This window comes from Coffea arabica, chromosome 6e (assembly GCF_036785885.1).
Source record: "Coffea arabica cultivar ET-39 chromosome 6e, Coffea Arabica ET-39 HiFi, whole genome shotgun sequence".
Classification (NCBI taxonomy): Eukaryota; Viridiplantae; Streptophyta; class Magnoliopsida; order Gentianales; family Rubiaceae; genus Coffea; species Coffea arabica.
Genome location: NC_092321.1, coordinates 51,576,107 through 51,599,034, shown reverse-complemented (window position 1 = coordinate 51,599,034; position 22,928 = coordinate 51,576,107). Strand labels below are relative to the sequence as shown.

General features: G+C 35.6%; 2 protein-coding genes across 2 annotated transcripts; both read left to right on the top strand.

The window, feature by feature from the left end:
• Positions 1-203: 203 nt before the first annotated feature.
• Positions 204-9,808, top strand: LOC113691388 (uncharacterized). Its single transcript, XM_027209507.2, has 6 exons — positions 204-1,202; positions 1,915-1,982; positions 6,198-6,261; positions 7,453-7,515; positions 8,643-8,775; positions 9,421-9,808. The coding sequence occupies exons 5-6, from the start codon at positions 8,694-8,696 to the stop codon at positions 9,525-9,527; spliced, it is 189 nt and encodes a 62-aa protein (XP_027065308.1). The 5' UTR covers positions 204-1,202; positions 1,915-1,982; positions 6,198-6,261; positions 7,453-7,515; positions 8,643-8,693; the 3' UTR covers positions 9,528-9,808.
• A 5,404-nt stretch (positions 9,809-15,212) lies between these two features.
• Positions 15,213-21,042, top strand: LOC113692774 (cationic amino acid transporter 2, vacuolar). Its single transcript, XM_027211324.2, has 14 exons — positions 15,213-15,795; positions 16,137-16,338; positions 16,600-16,684; positions 17,123-17,263; positions 17,342-17,460; positions 17,536-17,632; positions 17,718-17,890; positions 18,018-18,084; positions 18,297-18,455; positions 18,743-19,016; positions 19,236-19,344; positions 19,510-19,622; positions 19,945-20,020; positions 20,379-21,042. The coding sequence occupies exons 1-14, from the start codon at positions 15,585-15,587 to the stop codon at positions 20,533-20,535; spliced, it is 1,983 nt and encodes a 660-aa protein (XP_027067125.1). The 5' UTR covers positions 15,213-15,584; the 3' UTR covers positions 20,536-21,042.
• Positions 21,043-22,928: the final 1,886 nt, after the last annotated feature.

The window sequence follows — 22,928 nt, the reverse complement described above, 5'->3', positions numbered from 1 at the left end:
GAAATAGCACATCTCTCTCACGTAGGTATAATTTCAAGGACAAAATCAGCAAACATTCGTTAATCTATGGTTTTACAGGCAAAACAAATGTTCTCAGAGGCGAAGGCAATGACTCTACCAAACCTTTTGGGTTCATATTACTTTTCTCCCTTTTTCTCCACACCATTTTGCAAACCAGTCGGAAACCATCAACAAATTTCACCTTCTCAGCCTAAACAGCTTTTGCACTTTCCTCATTCTTATACAAAAGATAAGCAAACCCTCTTGATTTCCCTATTCCCATATCAAACCCACAAGGCCCTTCTTCAATTTCACCATACTTCTTAAAATAACTCAACAAAGTCTCAAAACTCATCTTAGTTGGTTGGTACATTCTCCACCAATTTTATTGCTGACAAATTCATCAATTTTATTGCTGGGGTCTTCTAGGGTAAGCAAGAAAGATTCAACATTCTTGAAAGTAACAAAACCATAGCCCTTACTATTTCCAGTGGATCATCAGTCTTTGGGTTAGTGGTGATGGTGGAATGCATCTGATGGAGTAGGTGCAGGAAAAATGACCCAAGATTGACTCTAGAAGGAGTGGGTGGAGTTATGGAAAAGTAGCCATTGGAGAGCTTGAAATTTGAAGAGAATATTTTCTTTTTTTCAGAGTCTAAAATCATAGATTAAAGAATGTTTTTCGATTTGGCTCTTGAAACTATACCCACGTGAGAGAGGTGTGTTATTTTTAGTCGGAGAAATGAGCAAATACGAATATTAGGATCAAACTAACTCATAATTTATATGTTAGGAACTATTCTGACTGATTTTAAATGTTAGACACTAAAAAAGTTTTTTGTGAAAATATTAGGGATCAATTTGACAAATTTCCTTTGCTTATCTAATTCCTTGGTTTCACTGCGCTTCACTTCAGAGTTCAGAGCTTCTTTGCTCTGCATATATCCATTTGTCTTTTATCTTTCTTTTTTGTACAAATTAAATTCTGTAGAAATTCGGTCATATGTACGAGAGAGTGAGCGGGGAACAGAGGAATAGAGTGACAATGGTGAGGATATTATCCATGGCGTCGTCGATTAAACCTTCGCTATCCTGATTTAGGTCTGCGGCTGCTGCAGGGCCTCCTTCTCGCTTCGCTGTACCCTTCGCTTCGTGTTTCCAGAATTCTTGTCGCCCTCTCAGCTTATTGCATCTTGGCAGTGGTAATATTTTCACTCTGATTTAATTTCATTAATTTTTTCTGTTCAAATTCTGTGTTTTTTGTGCGGCGGGTAGCCGAGGGGTGGGAAATTCATCCCTTTCATTTCTTGGTCGATACTTTGGCCGAGGGGTCAATTTTGTTATCTTATCGATGATTTCTAAGGAATAGGGTTTGAAAATAGGGAAAATTGAAATCTGATTGGAAATAGATGAATAACAACAGCTGCCAATTATGGCTGGATTATTATTATTATTTTTTTGATGAAGTAAAAGGATTACAATACACCATCCACAGACAACATGGGGTAATAATTAACAACAGTGGGTTACAACTCTCAACTGGGAAGCTTGAATCAAAGATAATAGCTTTTTTTTTTGGGGTGAGTGGAGCTGAAGAGCAAAGGTAATAGTTAATTACAGGAAAGATACATTACTTGCAAACTAATGGTGAGCTTTATAACGTTTGTGTCATGATAAAAACGTTTAAAATAAAAATTAGGCACTACCGTGGATCTGCCAATCACATAATAATCTGTGAGTAATGCCTGTAATAATTGAAAAACTTTCAACGTATGATAGATCTATTGTGACTGAATGTCAAATGAAAATGGTGTGTTTTTCAATCTTGATTACAGAAGTAGATAAAAAATGATGGAATACATTCTTCTAGTTGGAGATGCTAACTCTACTTTGTCTTTTTGTTTCTCATGATAGCTGAAGTGCTAGAGCATAAGCTAAGGAAGTGTATGAGCAGATTCTAGTACCAAGATTGGCTAAAAATAGTAAGACCAACAACTGCAGTTACTTTGTTATGTTTTGTCTTTCAAAGCAATTTATGCATCTTGTTCATAGCACTTTCAAAGAATAATTTTTTCCAATTACCTGAATGCATTAACAGGGGAATCACTCAGGCCATTGTTATAAAAGCTTCTTCATGAATAAAATCAATTACATCTGATGTTAAAGGCTTCAGCAATAACATGTGTATTTTAAGGTTAGCAACTCAATTAGATGAATTATTGAATCTGTGCATTATCATTGATTCTTGTAGAAGGCTAGAAAAAGTTAAGAGCAAAGACATAATATGAAAACTTGTTTGGAGAAGTAAAGGTTTGGTGTCAAATTCTTATAGTCCAGAACATAAACCATAAGCAAGTGCCAAGCCTGAACATAAGAGAAACTAGCTAAGTGCCAAACTGCTGTTTGCCTAACATCGTTGCTTAATTCTGATGCAGCAAAATGTAGCAGGTGTCAAATGGTCTTGTTGTTTGCAGTTTTACTGTAAGCCAATGCCAATGCATATATTTATCCATAACGTGCTTCTAATTCTAGAAATAGATTATAGAATTCATTAAGTTTTTAACTCTAGAAATAGATTGTAGCTTTTAATTTATTAAGCTTTTACCCGACATTGTTTATATCATCAAAAATATCTTCATTAGGAGTTCCTAATGCTGCTAAACCAAGACTAAGGTAGGAACTATGGTGTATAACCTGTAGGAGATGATTTTTAAAAAAAGGTAGAAAAGTGGAAACATAAAAATAAGTACTTCTTTAGATAATGCAATAAGACAAATACCAATGTTTATGTTTCTGAATATGGGCTGCCACCACTTCTAGCCTCACTCTGTGACAAGGAGCCATTAGTGATTTTCGTTGTTGTAGATGGCCGCTGTCAATAACTTGTAGTGCTGTTGCGCTAAACTTAGTCCAATTTGTAGCTCTGGTGAGCTAGTTGTGACAGTTTAAACAAATACAAAATGTTAGATAGAGATAACTACTATTATCATTATGCAGCATATAAAACAATGAGGAAAGTAGGTGCACAGTAACGTGTTGACAGTTGTGACGGCATGGATAATGCTATTAGCATGTTTTAATTGGCCCATTTCAGGCCTATTTCACAATTGGCCCAAACTCACTATTAAACAGAATATACACATTATTACATACAAAACATACACTTTTAATGTAACCTTTAATGGATCAGATTCTAACTGGATCGAGCCAAATGACACCCAGGCTCCACTCACGTTTAAATCGAGTCTTATATTCAACCCAAACTCTTTCCAATCTAATCATGTGTACTGATTCAATTATACTTTTCTCAAGTTGAATAGGCCAAAGTCATGCCAGTTAGACCTATTGATAGTCCTAATCATACATATTATGGTAGGTATTATATTATATATTTTAGTGCATATTATAGTATAATTTGTACTTAAAATTATATGTACGGATGGATGTGGTGTGTCGACTTGCATGACTTCTAGATCTATTAAAAAAAAGTGTATGTTTGTGCAAGATTGTCGAATGCAAAAAAAACTTTATATGCTAAGAAACATCGACTGACACAAAATGCATCACTAAACAACTTAATATTTTTCAATGACTACAAGATGTTTTGAGTCCTCTCCATCATAGAATCAGTATTCTCAGTAACGCACCATATTGTCATAGTTGTTTATCATACAATGAAATATATGAGCATCAAAAACTTGATATCTGTTCCTATGATTGTGCTAAATTATTTTACAAATGCTTCGAAAAGTAAATCAAACTTTAACTTTTAAACAAAGCACCATATTTTACAAATGTTTTGAAAACTAACTTGACTCTCAATTCCTCTTCCTCCTTGTAAGTTTTGGAATTTCCCCTTGAATAAAAAAATTTTCCCCTTGTAAATGTGGAATGTAAAGCAGTTAATGTGGGATTTGGAAAAACAGCCTCTGATTTAATTCTGAAAACTGAACTTTGTTCATGTGAAAAAGTTACCGAGCATACAAAATTTGAAATTGAGAATGCTTGCTATTTGCTATTTGTCTTTGATGTTTTTTTCATTGTAATCAAATTTGATTTACTAAATGTCATTGAGTGATCGTCTAATGATTCACGCAGGCATTACTCAGATCTTATTTTGAACTAACTAATGATGTTTTTAAACTATTATGCACATCTTATCTTGTGCTAACTAAAATATTATTTCTCATCTTAACAGATTGCTTTATTGTGTTGAGAATTATGAAATGCAATCTAATATGCAAAAAGCTAACAATTAGTCAAATGTTTCAAAGAAATCTAGTAAACTGAGAAAGCATCTTGGGAAGAAAAGAAAAGAAAATAGGAAAAATGTCTTACTTATTATAACTATATAAGAATTGCAATGTCAACTGTATGGAAGTCTCTCGAGACAGCATCCCTTTTATTTTTGATAACTTCGTAGCATAAATAGTTTCCTTCAGAATTTTGATTACCCTCTGTTATCTGAATATCTTTCTTGGGACTGGAAAGTTAGTCCCTCATTTTCAAAAGATAAGCTTGGTGTTCATTCTCTACAAGGTCAAATGCTATATTTGAAATCCCAATAAACCATCATTCTTGCTTTTTGTTCTTAAGAGTTTCTCAAATACAGCAGCAATGTCCTCTGGTCTATCCAAAAACATGAGAAGCTGACATATGCTTAAATAATCAGGTGACATATGCATTAAAGTAGTTGAGGTTAGAATTTCTGAAATTTTGACATCTGATACACTTGGACCAACATTTTTTAGAATTAGGAATAAGGTTTAGAAGAATGAATTAGATAGATATAATCACATCACGCTGATATTTTCTAGCGTTGACAAGATTGTGACAGACATGATTACAATAGTATAGGGTTACTTGAATGTTGTCACTTCGTATAAGGGCTTGCTGAAGCTTATCCAATCTCTGGTATTTTATATCTATTCTCACAGCTTATTGATATCTTTTGTTAATTATATACCTAGAGGGAGTTTTAAAAATGAGATAATGAGAGAAAGTTCAAATTTATAGTATAATCTAGTGTTTCAGAAGTTTACATACTTATCAAGCATCCTTTGAACAATGGCCTTTGATCTTGGATCTATCTTTGGTGCTTTATTTGACTCAGCAGCCTTAGTCTTGAGATCAGGACGTTTGTCTATAGCTTTAGCTAAGATAAAAGGATATAGTAGAAAATAAAGTAAGACGTGTATGGCATGGTTAAAAAGAAATGCATAGTTAACTTATGTAATACCAGTGCCACTTTATACTTCAAAATCAGTATTTATCTAGCCATGATTTATTTTCTTATAGATGCAATAGATAGAAATACCGAACAAATTTAGAAGGCAAAATTCAACAATAAAAAGGTTTGTTATGAATAATGAACACATACGAAAGCAAAAAAAACTTATGCTTCCTATTCTTGAAATGCATTTTACATAACCTGGTAAAATGAATGCTAAAATATTAATCAAGGAGATGAGTTGTCTGTAGAAGTAGGCTTTAAAAGAAAAACTTCCAACAAAAAGGCATCTTTGAATCTTTGAGGCTAGTAATATAGCTAGTTGGCTGTGAGTCTCATCAAAGTTCTCATCTTCATATACACTCTTGTTGCAAAACGATATACAGTTAGTAATTAATTTTCTGAACATACAATTATAAGAATGAGCAATGTTAATATATATAATGAATTTTCTGAACAGCCAATGTTCCACTAACATTCGGCTAAGCCTTGCAATAAGCAACAACCAGTTCTAATAGCTCCAAGAAAAAGAACAGCCAAAAGGCTTGGAGGACAAAAATGGCCCTGAAGAGAGCAAACGAATTGTAATGAACACTAACCCTCCAAACGTCTTAGCTCCAAGAAAAAGAACAACCAAAAGGCTTTAAGGACAAAAATGCCCCTGAAGAGAGCAGATGAATTGTAATGAACAGTAAACCTCCAAACGTCTTCTTATATATTATAAAGATATGTATATATTTGTGATGTAAAGTTTTTCCCGGTGTAGAAGAAATTACAGTATTAGGGGTCTCCTCCAGCCTCTTTTGGCAGATAGCTTTCTAATTTAGTGCCGGGTGGCCTATGTTTGCTTATTTGTTTTAATCTTTCCCATGTATGGAATGTTTTAGAAAAAATATTATGAAATTAGGTTCTCTTGTACCACTAAGTTGCCTTTGCATTAAACTTACTCTTTGATTTTGCTTTTCAGGACCAACTGGTTATTCAATATTGAAAGATTGCATAGGGTTCATATAGAGTGATCAATTTTTGAGGTAACCCTTTTTTGATCCGTCTCCACTGTTTAATTATCTACTTTTTTGTGTTTTTCATGTTTTGATTTTCCCCAACTCTTCTATTCCTGACACACCTACTCTTAATGAATAAGTTACTTGCGATGGCTTTTTTTTCACATGTTTCCAAAAATTGACTGTCTTATGGGCCTAGGTGGTTAGATGAAAAGTCTGAGCTTTTGGTGGTTGAGCAAGGCAAATGTTCCATGACCTTAGATCACTATTATGTTTTACAGTGAACGTTATAGGTTTGTATATTGTGTTCTCGAGTCAATTATGAAATCATGACCCCAGTTTCAATGGTAATTTTGTCGATAGCCCTTGGTTATTTGGGTTTTTTACAAACATTGTGTGGATTGATGGTGTGTTCTCTGCGCTGAGATTGTGATATGTTATTTTTGAAAGACTGAGGCTATCCTTTATGGTTGGTTTGTGTTTTCCTGTGAATTGAGTGGATTACGTAGGTTTTTTCATTAGTACTTATTGTTGGCTGCATGTATGTGTTGTACATTGTACAAAAGTTTTCGTGAGCCTTGATTGTTTGCCTGCTTTTTTGGCCTATGCTATTAAATGAAAATTATGTGCTAATGGTAGACAGACATTATTACAATGTATTGGGGATGATGACAGCCTAATTTTTCGTTTGATGAATGTTTAATCTGTAGGCATTTAAGTGATTGTTTGTGCAACATGTCATATGCTTTCACCGTTGCACCACTCTAATGATCTATCCCCAATTCTTTCCCTTTCCCTCCCATTTATCTTTTTCCTTTGGAAAGGAGCGGTCTGCCATTTGAAACCCCTCCATAAACAACAACCACTATGAATATCCCTTGAGAAGTTTTACATTTACCAAAAAAAAAAAAAAAGCAAAAGCAAAAGAAAGAGGAGATGTTCCATGAACTATTGCCTCTGTTTCTTTTTCTTTGATTCATTCTTCAATTGTTAAATGTCAACTGTTGCGATGTATTCATTTATCTAGGTTTCTATTTTGATGGATTTTGAGGTTTTGTAGGCAGATTAGAGTTTTATTGATTCTTAGTATGCTGAAGGATGCTTCTTCTGAAGTTCTTGTGTTGTGATATTATAATTCTATACCCTTTTTTTTGCTGTGGTTTACTTGACATATCTGATTTGCTCACTCCAATACTTAAATTTCTATACTATATTCAGGTTATAAAGACAGCTGGAGCATCTAGATATCTCAAGCCTTTTCAATTTCAACATTTTATTAAGGTATCCTCAATTTGTTGCTTTATTACTTCTTTTTTAAGGGATTCAAAATAACTCTTGGTCTCATTACGATCTGCAGAGTTCTGTTTTTTGTGAAACTGGTTTTTTTTTTTCATTTGTTGGTGCATAGGATAGACTGCAGATGAGCCGGAGAACTCAGAATTACTCAACGTCTTACTCATTTTTTAAAACTTTATTTTGGTTCTTTCTTGAAGTAAGTTTCAATTTTGATTACTATAGATGAAAAATGGGATATGATAGCTTTCAAGAATATTTAATTTACTTTATTTTAACTGCCATGGCAGCAGCTTTATTACAAGGGTTGTAGATGTTGGTAGATCAATTATAGATTCAATTGAGGAATGCTAAACTAATTTGTTTATTGTGGACTTTTATTTAAGGAAAATGGTTTCTTTTTGGCTTCTGTGATCTTTATTGAGAGCATTCATATGCAGCAGTTTGGCTGAAAATGCTGAATAATTGCCTTGTTTTTTTCTTGACAGGCCTCTTGATTTGCTTAAGTTTTTGGTTTTCATTCTTTCCGTGTCTGTGTTCAGCAAATCTGGTGTTTGCCGCATGTGGTCTTTTTTGCTTGGTGTTTATATTGTATGTGCTATATTTAGCACCTTGCTGATTCTGCTGATGTTATTCATCTCCTTGTGCGAATTTCCTTTTGCAGTTCCAAGTTTACATGATGTTGCAAGGTGGCAGTTTCTCATAATTTCTTTTGTATACGTAGCAAATTTCAAGGGTGGAATGTATACGTGATTCTACCAACCTAAGATGGAGAAGATGGAAAATATACATGTTTTTAGTCAACATAGTTCATAATAAACTAGTACATGCAATAGTCAATAGTTACTATTTGTATATAACCTGGCAAAGATATCTGTCTTTAATTGTTACACTTCTGGGTTAAGTGTTGCTAAAGATAACTCTTGAGGTCTTTGAACCTATTATTTCTCTCTGATTTTGATTGTGTTTAGTTTCATCAATGTTGCTGTTACTGATAACTTGCAATTTCAAATAACACCTCTTTGGGTTGTAGATTTTGAATGTTAAAGTTTTTGAGTGCTAACAAGTTAATTCATGCATAATTTTACCATTTCCCTTGTATTCTGTTTTTTCAGTGGTCACTTCTGCTGGTTAATTTCAAAAACACAGAGTTTCGGCAGGGAGACATGGGATTCGGAAATAGAGGGGTTGTTGGTGATAAATGGTCTTCAAGGATTCTTTGGGTCTGTGCAATTGGAAGTGCAATCGGTATGCTGGTCCTGTTATCCTATTGTGTTTGCTTGAGAAGTTCTGAACAAAGATCTACTGCATCTAACAATTTACTTAAGGTGGTATAGTAGATGATATACTATATGTATGATCCCTAAGATTTGATATAAATGTGATAACCAGTTGTTATAGGTTAGATGGCTTACAGTTGTACGTGTTTTAGAAATGCACTGATGTATCATCTTTCAAGATCATATGTGTAGTCTTTGGAGATGAATATGAGCTGTAAGTAAGCTGATCTCAGGACTAGAGGTTGCAGAAGAGTAAAACAAAATAGTACCATATGCATTACTGCTTATTAAATGTTATAGTTTCACAGATAATTGTTAAGCCAAAAAATGAGTTTAAGTCTTGAAGTTGGCAGTACAAGGTGTTAGTGTATGCATGATAGAAGTATACCAGAACTTCTTTTAAATTTGTAGTTGATGGGTTAAGCCTGGTTTTGAAGGTCAGACTTGAATTAAATTGGTATGAGCATGAGGGAGTACTTGGACAATAAAGAATATACCACATGCTATGTGCGGAACCTCAAAAAAAATTTGCTTATTGCGAATTATCAATTGTGTTTTTGCTTCCATCCTTTTGAACTGGTCATCCGTGTTTCTTGATTATTCAATTGTATAGGCCTCTATATGGTAGCCGTAGAAAGGCAAGCACAGAACAGGGCGAAAATGATGGCTGAAGCTTTGGGCGGTGCAGGGTCAGGTGCAGACAAGGGTCAAGAAATCTAATTGTAGTTTTTCAAATTCTCCGTGATTTTATTGTAAGCTTAAGAGCACTTCAGGATGTTTCCATTGGTTAGTTTTAATAAATGATTTACTTGTTCTTTTGGAGTAATATAGTGGGTTTAGACTTTAGATGTTTGGTTGCTTTGGCATGCTTGAATCATGCGCATAACATAACTGTGACTGGGTCGTAGAGGTTGGTGCTTTATGGTCAATTTCAACCAATTTCTGTAAGCTTTACAAAACGTGTTAAACATTTAGTATACAACAAAATTATTCAGTGTTTAGGGGACTGCAGAGAGTATCTTTCTAAATGTGTATTGGCCTGTCCTTAATTGTCTTATGTTAGAATAGAGCTAACATTGAAAGAAATATTCAAGCTCTTGTTCTGAAAGATGAGCTCTGTTCTGTTGCTGCCCTAGTTCGGATTCATTACTTTGTTTTGTGTCTTCAAATTGTAGTGACATAGGGTCATTCTTATTTTAGTGTTTAGGAAGAAGGCTTGTTTGTAAAATTATCTGATGCGGTTGATGTACAGAAGTCTCAGACCACAAAGTGTCATTGCTTTTGTCCTGGATAGCGTTCTCTAAGGCATGCTTCACTTACTTGTGTAAGCCAGTATGTTCTCTCCCACAACGACTAACTAGCTGGATGGTACTTGTAGTTTTTCATGCAAACACCCGTGAGTAAACAAATTAATGTCTTGTGAGACACAAGAATTTGGTTCCTTGCAAGAGGGTTCCCTCTTTAGATTCTTAGTGTCACACTCCTGATGCTGTTGCAATGGAAATAATTTCATTGGAAGGCATTAATCTCAAATCTTGTGGGCAGTAATATCAGCCATTGTACTTGTAGATAACTTTCCACACAAATTGCATGACTCCGTAATACCAGGACTACTGGTGCAGTTTTCAGCCCGTGCTTTTATCGAGTCACGCAATCAGTTCCCTCTAACCACTGAACAACTCTCTGATTGTGCCCTTTATATAAAGCCTAAAGATTCACAGATATGTCATTGCAATTCAGTTTGGCAATAACTGCAAGATCTCGCTATGGCTTCACGAGATCTTGCTAGCATGGGAATGCTGCTTCTGATATTTTTATCTGTTGGTTCTGCTCATAGTAGACTCCTTTTAGATCCCAGTGAAGGAATATCACCATCAGCACTCCCCACTGAAAACCGCATTCAACCAGTTGATGACTGGAAACATGATGATGACCAAGCCAGTGAACTACTTGAGAAGCCAGCCCGTGAACCTGAACCATGGGGATATGTCACGCGAGACGGAGATGATTTAGTGGAAAAGCCAGTTAGTGAACCATGGGACTCGGATCACCAAACTGATGAATTGTTCAAAGATCAGGCCAGTGAATCATCGGGCTATGTTCCTCCAGGACCAGCAGACTTGGAGCACCCAGCCAGTGAACCTGAATCATGGGGGTATGTCACTCGAGCCGGAGATGATTTATTCGAAAAGCCAGGTAGTGAACCATGGGACTTGGATCACCGAACCGATGAACTGTTCAAAAAGCAGGCCAGTGAATCATGGGGCTATGCTTCTCGAGGATCGGCAGACTTGGACCACCCGGCCAGTGAACCTGTACCATGGAGAGATGTCATGCGAGGCAAAGATCAATTATTTGAAAAGCAGCTTAAACAGAAAAACGCACCCGGATTCTTAGCTCCCAAGAATAAGGTTGAACCAGCAGACGATGATTTCACTGGTGAATTGGCAGATATTAATCCGGAAATCAACCAGTAAACCTATAGTTCTATTTCGTAGCAGAAAGGTGGATGGGATTCCTATAACAATATACAAATAATGTACCAACTTTCCAATCATAATGAAACTTTTAAATCTGGTAACAATAGACTTTGCAGTCGGTAGTGGTTTGCAGCCCAAAAACAATCAAGCAATGAAATTAATCTTATGTATCGACATTAGTGAAATAGAAATATAAAAATAAGCCTAGACCTCAAGAATGCAATCTTGATAAATGCCACTCATAGTTGTTTCCTTCAAATTCCTTTCAACAAATCATTAGGTTGAGAGAAAGAACTTAAGATCGTCTACAGCTAAACCCTTGCACAGAAACATCCTCCAGTGTGCTCATTTTCTTTTTGGATTTCCCTTCTAGATCATGGTTCAAAGTTGCGGTTGTGGTCCGAACCGTTTTACATCAGTTTCGACATATTAGTCACGGTCTCAGCTAGATGCAAATTTTTGAAACATTTAATATTCTAAAAATTGTAAAAAAATATGATAAACAAAAATAATTAAAAAATTAGTAAAAATAATAAAAATTGTAAAAAAAAAAAAAGATAAACAAAAATAATTAAAAAATTAGTAAAAATAATAAAAATTCGAGTTGACTCGAGATGACTCGGGGCGATTCGACCATTTCTATCCATCTCGAAATCGTTTCGGCTGATTTCTGGGTGATTCAGCCGAGTTCGCGGCGATTCATTATTTCGGAGTTATCTCGTCTCGATATCGGAACGAAAAGCCCCATTCCAGTGACAACCCGGTCGAGTCATCTCTGTCTCGGTCGAGTCTTTGAACCATGTTCTAGATGGCATCAAAATGTGTCTGGAAACCAATTTTCACCCAGCAATTTGCTGACAAGAATTGCTTATTCTAGACGTTGTAGCTGTTAAAAGAACTAGAATACAGGCTCCAAGAGTGCAAAAATTTTAGTTTCAAATTGTACAAATATGGTTGATGGCCGGATTATACATCCCCATATGCCCTGTGATATGCCTTTTATTAAAAAGAAAAGGAAACAACATAAAATCTTGTTCAATTATTTCTGTGAAATTCTTGGACATGATTTCCATGTACACATTTCCACTAATTCTAGTCCATAATCAAACTTGGGAATATCTAAAAGATCCTAGCAATCATACTTCCGAAGCCATTATTAGGTAATTGCAGGGAAGATTACGTATGGACCTTGTGACCTGAACTTCTGGAGTTCAATGGTGCAACAAGTAGAGAATAAAAGTTTAGCTTATAAAGTGAAAAAAAAATTATAATTTCGAAGAATGAATTCTCATGCGGGTACTTTGGTGATTGACACGAGGAGATTGCAGCGATAACCTATTCATTATCTGCCAATTTTACTTTAATGTTGCAACAGTCGATATACTCAAGCTACACAGAAAAGCTCAGACAAGCTATTTGATGCTCTCAAACGTATTTGCCATTTGCAGAATAAGCCTAGTCCATAACTAAGCTTACGCAGTCATGCATCTCTATGATATTTTTTTTCTCAGTAATAGAGGGGAAAATGATGCTGCATTCCGAGTTAAAATGAGGACAACTGTTTGTGGCATTTTGGAAAAAGAATACTAAGCTATATCTCCAATATAGAATGCACCCATAAGATTCGTATTTTTTTTAACAAAATTTTCAAGGAATCTTGAGGATCGAAGAACAAACATATAAATTCAAACTGCAAGCTAATATTGATCCTAGCCAGCACACCAGTGCACAATTTTTCTTCACGGCACAACTTAACTTGTGTTCCAATCCTATTAATTAATTCTCTAATTTTCCATACCAAACTGAAGAGGCTGTGAATTCATGCTCATCCAAGTTTTTGTTGTTTTGTACGTTTATGCCATTTGTAGTATATTTTAGTCCAGAATTAAGCCTAGACTAGGTCAGTTTTTTATCTGTATGATACATACAAACGTACACAGTGCTATTATGCGATTGGACTGCCATCCTCGCTCTCTCGCACATAGCGCTATTATGCTAGTCAAACTGTTCGATTGCTCAACTTATTTAAGCTGTTTGTGTTCGATAACGACTTGTTGAAACTTTTATATGAGTCGAGTTTAAAAAAATATTGGCTTGATAAGTAATCGAATGAACACTAGTCTTGTTTGCGAATTTAAACGATCGTTCACGAATTTAGGCCTAATTATCATTTCATAAAATTTAGGATTAGATGGTTCGTTTAGCATTGAATCTATTGATTATTTGAGAGAAAGAACTTGAATTTGAACTTCTTGAGCCTATTTGAGATTGGCTCATTTATGTTAAACGAAGCGAACCCGAGCTCTAACTCAAACTAGTATTTTAATTAATGAGGCGAACACAAATAGAGATTTCAAATTCGAAAATTATCGAGCGAACACAAACCTTGTTCGAGTAGTTTAATGAATAGAGTTCAAACATGAGATATCTAACTTAACTCAATTCGTTTACAGTTCTACTCGCACACAAGTCAAGCAAATTAAAACAAAGAGCAGTTCATAGAAAAAAGTAATTTATTTGTCAATTTTATTTCTAGTTTGTGCATTTCTACAGTCACTTTAAAATTACAAATTCCATGTTTTAATAAACGTATGCGAACACCAAAATCTTGCAAAGATTCACAAAATTTTAATAAGATTAGATCCTATATTTTTACAAGACAACAAGAATTTTCACATATTTATACGCCTAAAGAAATAAACAGAATTTGCACAAATTTTAAACTAAATCTTTTTTGCACTGAAAGCAAATCATGTAAAAATTTGCCAATGGAAAAGAATGGAATCTTGAGCCCGAGAGTGTAGGAAGAGGGCGACCAATTGGAATTATTGGTTTTTTGTTTGGTTCTACCAACAGGTTTTATTAGTAGGAATGGTAATAGAACGCCCATGTTGTAAAGTTCTCCTTGACCCGCGCCTCGTCCCCTACTTCCCTTACCCCCATCTCTCCCTCTCTCTCCTTGCCCCCCATTCCCACTAGTGCCTTTACCGCTACTATTGGCTAATTATAATTTTATTTTTTTATTTTGACATTATTTATCTACATATGTAATATCAATAATAATTTTGTAAATCATTCTTTTAAATTTTAAGCTAAATATTTAACGTGAAATCAGTATAAACTTTATTTTGATATTTTGAATTCATTTCTCCATATTTAATACAGTAACAAATATGAACTTATAAGCATCATTTTATTTTTATTTTTATTTTTTATAAACAACTTACAATATATGAAAAAATTCAAATAAACTTAAAATAGTCTAATCATCTTTTTATCATACAAATTATGATACCTTTAATTCATAAATCATAATATATATATATGTGCACATATTATTGATGTGTATTTATAATGTCTATATCTTTAAAATTATATCTAAGTATTTATTTTTTTAAAACTTTATTATAACGAAAAAAGAAAAAATCCCCCCAACTCCCCAACACAACAACAACAAAACCACCCAAAACCAAATTAGAGTGGGGAAGGAACTCTTGCCATCTCTTATTTATGAGTATCCGTTTCGAGAATCCAAAACTCTCATCCAATCCAAGCTCACCCTCGCTCCCCTTGCTAGGAAAGCACCCGTTTATGCCCACCACACGTGAATTTGCTTTGTTTGAACAATGTGGTGAACATCTTACTTAGTCCCATTTGAATCTCTCTTGACCTTTTCTCTCAGTCCCATTTGAATCTAAAACCATTGAATGTTTGACGACCCTAATAATAATTCCATAGGTTTCCTTTTTGTCACAAACATGCTGACGTTTGCCAACTAACTCGTGTCAGAGAGACCCCACATAGCATGACTAAGTAAATTAATAATTGATCTCTTCCCACAGAGAAACAACCCAATTGCCGTGCCCACATAGCATGACTAGTTCCCCTGTAAATTCAATTCAATACATCATTGCTTAAAGTAGATTCTTTGCTGGATTCTTCTATGTAAGCATTGCTGAATCTATCCGCAACCCCTCCCCCCACCCCCCTTCACGTCTGCTTCCCGGGGCCTAACACACAGAGAATCTCTGCCGAATCTCTCTTCTGGGCCGCTGGGATTTGCAGAATTCTCCTTCTCTAACCGTGTACCAGCAACCCTTTTCTTCTTGCAGCATAAGGGGAAAATTTTGGTTAAAAGATTGAATTTTCATTTTGCAATCCCCGAGCTGAAGGTTGGAACTTGGGAAAAGGACCATAAATTTGAAAACCCATTTGGGGAATTGAATGTTTTGTAGGGCTGAAGGTTGAAAAGAAAGGAAAAGATTGAATTTTTGGGTACCCAATTGGGCAAATAGTGATGGCCTTTGTTGCTTCTGATTCGCAAAAGAATGGATATGGTGGTAGTGGTGGAGGAGGAGGAGGATTGTTGAAAGGTCTAATAAGGAGGAAACTGGTTGATTCTGCTGAGTCAAAGTCTTCATCTTCTGCTTCTGGTGAACCTTCTTATCATCATCACCATCATCATCAGTTAGCCAAGGCTTTGACCGTTCCTCATCTCATTGCCATAGGTAACTGTTTTTGATAAAAATCTTCTGAACGTCTTTTCTTTAGTTTAAATTTGTTTTGAATCTTTTTTCCTGTACTTTTTTTTCTTTTCTAGATCACATATTGTTCAGAGCTTATTTGTTGGCTGATTTAATCCTGTTTTAGCTTTTTGTACTGACTTATATTGATTCATACTTACCAAGGACCATATTGACAAACATGGATGCTCAAAATTGAATTTTTACCGTAATATACTCAAACAACGTTAAATTTTGCAGCTAGTTATTGGGTTACACGTGTTGATGAAGTGATTGATTTTAATGATTTAGAACTTGTTCATGTTGCTTGGTTCTTCAATTTTCAGGAGTTGGTTCAACCATTGGAGCTGGGGTATACATTCTTGTTGGTACAGTTGCCAGGGAGCATTCTGGGCCGGCCCTCACTTTTTCCTTCTTAATAGCTGGTATAGCAGCTGCCCTTTCTGCCTTCTGCTATGCTGAGCTTGCTAGTCGCTGTCCGTCAGCTGGAAGTGCCTATCATTATTCATACATTTGTGTTGGGGAAGGGTAATTTCTTCATGCTTGTAGGTGTTTAATTATGCATTATTTTGCAAATAAAGTAGTTTGGACGTAACTTTTTTTTCAATTAAGTTTTTAATAAGCATAATTAGATTATGAAATTGCAAAATATTCTCTTGAAAATCAGAATGTCAATGGCATATCGGAATGGTGCTTAGAAAATCAGAATGTCAATGGCATCAATCTGGTCATTCCTCTTGAGGTTTGTGATCATTTAGTTGTTGATTTTCAAAACCAAATATTTGACAGGGTTGCTTGGCTCATCGGTTGGGCATTGATATTGGAATACACCATTGGAGGCTCTGCAGTTGCTCGTGGCATATCCCCTAATTTGGTATTATGCTTTCTCATCAAACTTCATGCTTTAGTTGGTTTATTTTGGTTTTTTGAGCCAGTCTAGTAATATCAATTTTATTAATTTTGGTGTCAGCTGCTCACTTCTCATTTTTGCAACCACATCATAATTAAATAAGTATGAATTGCTTGCATATATCAGTTTGACCTTTCCTTCAGTAGGATAATACTCTGGTGGTGTGTCTTATTACTCTTCTCCATTTATAATCATTTTAGTGACTCTTTGGACTAGTGTTATAGGGACAAAGCCTATGGCCTGAATAATGAGTAACAAAATGAAATCCTTATTGCTTGAATAGACTTCCACTACTCGTCTCATCGCCTTTATTGATCATGTGTTTAGATGATTGGGGATTCAGAAGTATGCTGGTCCTGTCTTCTTTTCTGGAAGTTGATTAATTATTCTTTCACTTGACAGGCATTGCTCTTTGGAGGTGCAGATAGGCTCCCTGTTTTTCTTGCCCGTCAAACCATCCCTGGGCTTAATATTGTAGTTGACCCAAGTGCAACAATTCTAGTTTTTGTTGCCACTGGACTGTTATGTGTTGGAATCAGGGAGGTATATCTTCTGAGTAGTTCCTGGATTATTCTTTCGAATTGATTTTATTCATCTTGTTTACACAAAATACTTTGGCAGAGTACACTGGTACAAGGAATTGTTACTTGTGCAAACATATGTGCAATGATATTTGTCATTGTAGTTGGTGGATATTTGGGTTTCAAGACTGGATGGCCGGGTTATGAACTTCCTCTTGGGTAAGAAATTTTATAGTTACAGTTTCATTAAAGTATCTGTAATCAATTTTGTCATCATCTTTTATGGATTGTTAGGTATTTCCCTTTTGGGGTTGATGGAATGCTTGCTGGAGCTTCCACTGTCTTCTTTTCGTACATTGGATTTGATTCAGTTGCTAGTACAGCTGAAGAGGTACTTTTGATTTGGCTTGGTATTTTTTTTCAGCAAGATTTATTGAGTCATGTCATTCTATTTTGAGCTCTTAACTTTCTAACAGGTTAAAAATCCTCAAAGAGATTTGCCAATGGGGATTGGCTTCGCACTGTCTATATGTTGCATGCTGTATATGTTGGTCTCTGCAGTAATTGTTGGCTTGGTTCCTTATTACTCAATGGATCCTGACACTCCTATCTCTTCAGCATTTGCTACTCATGGAATCAACTGGGCAGCGTATGTAAATTTATTTTGTAACATTTTCAATGAGCATCAGTTTTTTTTTTTTTTAGATATTAGGCATGTGAGGTAAATCTTGCATGTTGAAGTTTACCTAATACTTCTCTGTTTTGTTTCTATTAAGATATATAATAACTGTTGGAGCTTGTACTGCTCTTTGCTCAACATTGATGGGTTCTATGTTGCCTCAGGTATAACTATGATTTTTGACTTGCCAACTCTTAAAGTTGCACCTTTATGATGTTCACATTTTAGTTCGGTCGATACAAATTGTTAAGAAGATTATTATCTTTTACTGGTTGCCTCGTTGGTATAGCTACTATCTATGCCTCTCTATCTCTGTATATAAAAAAAAGGCCCATTTGCACACGAAAACATAATAATATTTTGTCTTATTTCTCAGCCTCGAATCCTTATGGCAATGGCTCGTGATGGATTGCTTCCTTCATTTTTTTCTGATGTTAGCAAACGGACGCAAGTTCCTGTCAAAAGCACTGTTGTGACTGGCTTGCTTTCTGGAACTTTAGCGTTCTTCATGGATGTCGATCAGTTGGCAGGAATGGTATGCTTATTATTGCTCTGAAATAATAATTTTCCAGGATTGCTCTATTCGTGTGCACGATCAGGTGGGTGTGTTATGCAGAATCAATGTGCTTGTGTCACTGTTCTGAACTCATTTCTTCATGCAAGAACTTACTATTACCTCATGGTTAGCCAAATGTCCGGAACAAGAACCACAAGACCCAATTTACCTAATTCTTCTGGACAGAGTCCTTGCTGAATTCATAAGACTTTGGAGTTAATTTGTATAGTGGAGTTGCATTTCTTGATGGATTTAGTTTCTTGCAGGTCAGTGTTGGCACACTTCTTGCATTTACAATGGTGGCGATTTCTGTGCTGATACTCAGATACGTTCCACCGGATGTGGTTCCATTTCCTCCATCTTTTCAGGATGCAATAGATTCAGTAGCTGTGCAATATGGTTGTAGCAGTAATAATGGGATAATTGAAGTGGAGAATCCTAAAGTTCACATATCCTCTTGTGAAAGCACTCCACTTTTAGTTTGCAAGCAGGGAGCCGCTGAACATCCTCTATTAGAGAAATCAGATGCAAAATGTTGCTGTAAGTTTTCAGCATTCTTGTCAGAAATGTAATTTTTTTTTTCCAAATTCTAGTCAGAGAGTTTACTGAGATTACAAAGTGATCTGAAGATCCAAAATTTTCTCGCCTTTGGGTTAACAAGCTTGGTTTATGAGACTATTTCTTTGATATATAGAGAAGTCATTCCTGTACTTCTATTTGACTTTCCATATATTGATTATTGTTTTCTGCTTTTCACAGTTGTTGTAAATGAGGAGAACAGAAGGAAAATTGCTGGCTGGACCATTATGTTTACTTGTGTTGGTGTGCTTGTGCTTACATATGCTGCTTCAAATTTGGGCCTCCCAAGGTGGGTAATTTTGTGATACTGTAATATCCAAAGGTTGATTATGTAATTACTCAATGAAAGGCCAGAAAAGTATGATTGGAATGTTAAAAATACTGGAGAAGGTTGAGTGCACAGGGGCTTTTATCATACAATTGTGTAATTCATAACCCACTGATATTTTGCCAGTTATCTTCGGTATACAACCTGTGGAATTGGTGGCGTTCTTCTTTTATCTGGTCTGGTAGTTCTGACTTTCATAGACCAAGATGAAGCTAGACACAATTTCGGGCACTCAGGAGGTATGCTCTGGTTATATGTTAGCTGGATCCAACACTTAGAGATGATTTGCGTATCTAATGCTTTCATTATTGCCATAGTATGGCTTGGTTCTTCTCTGAATATTTGCCAAAAATGAATAAGCTCATTTATGGACATGATTTAGTGGTGATGTTGTGTAAACGAAAATAGAAGTTTTTGAAGAGCTGAACATAAAATAGAACTCATGGTTCTGTTTGTGTTCGGTTCTTCAAAAATATTGACCTGTAGTGATTTTGATATCTTACTTAAGCTGTCTGTGGGAGTTAAAGTGTCCTAAAGTCTCTCCTTCTTTCCCTTGCTCAGGTTTCATTTGCCCATTTGTCCCGCTGCTACCAATTGCCTGCATTCTCATCAACGCGTACTTGTTGATTAATCTTGGGTGAGTACTTAGCTAGTTCTTATTCTTTTGGCTCTTCACTAGTCACGATTCTCCATCAAGAAGCACTTGATATCTTTTTAGTGGAGTTTTACTCAGGTTTTCTTATATTTATGATCTTCAATACTGACGTTAATAACTCCCCAGTTACTGGACTCTCTATATGTTTACTTCGATGAAATTATTGTCTTTGGAATCTCAAGTTCAGCATTTGGAATTTGTCTCTGGTCCTTCATTTGTTGGTCACCAAGATATAAAAGGGATTGATTTTTATAGCAAAATGTGTCAACAGCTTCATAGCTAATGACTGCTGTTTGTATTATTTTCATCCTGCTGCTCATGCTTATGCTTGCACGTGCAGTTCTGCAACTTGGATCCGAGTATCAGTATGGCTGTTCATTGGAATGGTTGTATATCTTTTCTACGGCCGTATGCACAGCACACTGCGGGATGCAGTTTATGTGCCTGTTGCCCATGTTGATCAAATTTACCAAAGTTCGGCAGGGTTGCTGGCATAGTGTCATCCTATATGTCCCGAATTGAAATGGAAGAATCTCAGAAAAGCTGAGAAAATGTTTATTTTGGTCCATGATTTTAAAGCTCAAGCTTTAAACCATGAATTGCAGGGAAACTGAGTTCCTGCATTGTATAAAAGAAAGAATTGTATGTTTCAGATATCTGAAACATTTTTGTTGTATTCTTTAAAATAATATAGTGTCAGCATGTCGGTTACGTTCCTGAAGAAGGGGACGAACAGAAGCCAGAAGAAGCCAGAAACCGAAGAAAAGAAATGCATACGGGTATACTCAATATTGTAGCACGAGTGAAGGAATTCAATGTTTATCGACCATGTTTGTTGTCTGTAAATTAGTGTCGAATTCATGAATTAGTCGTTTAGGTTGCTGTACCAAAGGATGTAAATATTGTGGAAAGTTGAACAAATTGAATTCTTAGGAGGACTCTTGATGTATTTCTTCCTTTATAGCGTCTTTGTTCGCTAAGATTACAAGCACACGTTCAATGGACTTATCCTGTTATGATCAAAATGGCCTCTCCACAACGAGCTAAGCTGATGCTACTTATGTTTGCCATATTGGATCTGGAAGTGGAAGTATGTTTGCTTCTGACTCTAGGGAGAGCAGCTGTGTATTTCAGTAGTCTTGAAAGTGCAATTGTTTTGTGTTAGAATACATATTGGAAGTCATATGGAACAGCAAGATTTCGACAAAAACTAAGGGTGCATTTGATAAAAGTTTGGAATTGAAGTCGGAAGTCTGAATTCATTAAGTTATTGAATTGTTAAGCATTAAATTAAATACATTTTACTGTATATCACATTCAGTGGTAAGTGAACAGTTTATCGCTTATTTTTGGGAGCGAGTTTTGTCTAGTAAATTCAGTAGTACTTAATTAAATCAGATGTTTAATTTTTTGTTATCAAATGCGTCTGAATATATTAAATTTAAGTGTTGAATTGCATTATCAAATAATATATTGTGAAAAATATTGATAAACATAATGCTTTTCAATTATTTCGATAAGGTTTACATTTCAAGTGCACAGTTTTACTTGCATTTTTTAATCTGATTCTGCACAAAAGGCATCCCTGAAACCAACCACAATTTTGTCAGAACTAAGGGTACGTTTGGTTCTACAGAATTGAAATTGAATTAGAATTAAAATTCTATAGAATTTGAATTCTATGAATTAGAAATCCAAATCCTTGCAATTCTTTCGTTTGGAAAATACATAGAATTGATACGGAATTTATTTGGAATTCCAAATTTTTTGTTTGGATGAGAGAAGAATTCATTAGGAATTAGAATTGTTTTCATAAAACATTTGCTTACATAAAATTTTTCTTTTTTTCTTTTTTTTTATATAATAATTTCTTTTTTTTCTTACATTTAGCTAATTTTTACTAAAAATTTAAAGGAAAAATGCAAATTACTTTCTTTTTTGGCAAAATATCAGCCAAAGCCCCGAAATTTACAGTTGAAGAACGGAAAAGAAAGAAAATTTTAAAAGAATCAAGAAAAGTAGTGGTAAAATGAATCAACTACTACTAGTATAGAACTGAAACGTCCAAGTTCCTTTTCCTTTTTCATCCCCCCAAGACACCCTCCCCAAACGCGTGTCATTAACTCTCCCATTTTCCCTTTCTTTGTGTCCTTTTCTCTCTCTCAATCAACACCACAACCACTTCGTCGAGGCACCACCTTGACCACAACTCCGTCGGCACCTACGCCACCACTGAAAATTATGGACTGAATTCCCAAAACTCCTCACCACACTTCTTATAAGACCCATACATAAACTCCTACTTAACTGGAAAATTAAGATACTAACTATAAAAGAACAAAAATCAGTGAGCCAAAACTCAAAAGCCTTGTATGATGGCGGAGCTGGCTCAATCCGCCGACGTCTACGCGCCGAAGACTATACAAGTTTGGAGAGCACTATTAAACTGGCTGGCTTTCTTCTTCCAGATCTTCGTTCAGATCATCAGAGGCACGTCGTCGCTGACTCAGGTCCTGTCTTACGTTGGCCTGCGCCACTCCTCTCTTCTCTCTTCTTCATCGCCTCAGTTCAAGCCTTTAGTGATGGGTGAAGGCAGCACAAGTGAAGGAGGCGGCGGCAGGAATGCTCCAACAGAGCATTAGATATGGCGATTGATAATGGAAAGAGAAGAGAGGTTTGAGTTTTTTCCATCACTTTTATAGTTGACCCATTTTTGAGATTTTGCCCGTACAAGACCCGCGTGTTGACCCGATTGAGGAGTTCAGTCGTGGAATTAGAATTGGAATTCTTTGGTCCAGCCAAAGAATTGGAACCATGGAATTCGATCGATTTGGAATTGCAATTCGATTCTAATTCTACAGAAAAGATAGTATCCAAACACAAGAATTGA

Coding starts and splice junctions, on each gene's coding strand:
- LOC113691388 (XM_027209507.2), top strand. CDS start 8,694: ATGGGATTCGGAAATAGAGGGGTTGTTGGTGATAAATGGTCTTCAAGG. Junction 8,776..9,420: donor TGCAATTGGAAGTGCAATCG/GTATGCTGGTCC, acceptor TCAATTGTATAG/GCCTCTATATGGTAGCCGTA.
- LOC113692774 (XM_027211324.2), top strand. CDS start 15,585: ATGGCCTTTGTTGCTTCTGATTCGCAAAAGAATGGATATGGTGGTAGT. Junction 16,339..16,599: donor TACATTTGTGTTGGGGAAGG/GTAATTTCTTCA, acceptor AATATTTGACAG/GGTTGCTTGGCTCATCGGTT. Junction 19,623..19,944: donor CAATTTCGGGCACTCAGGAG/GTATGCTCTGGT, acceptor TCCCTTGCTCAG/GTTTCATTTGCCCATTTGTC.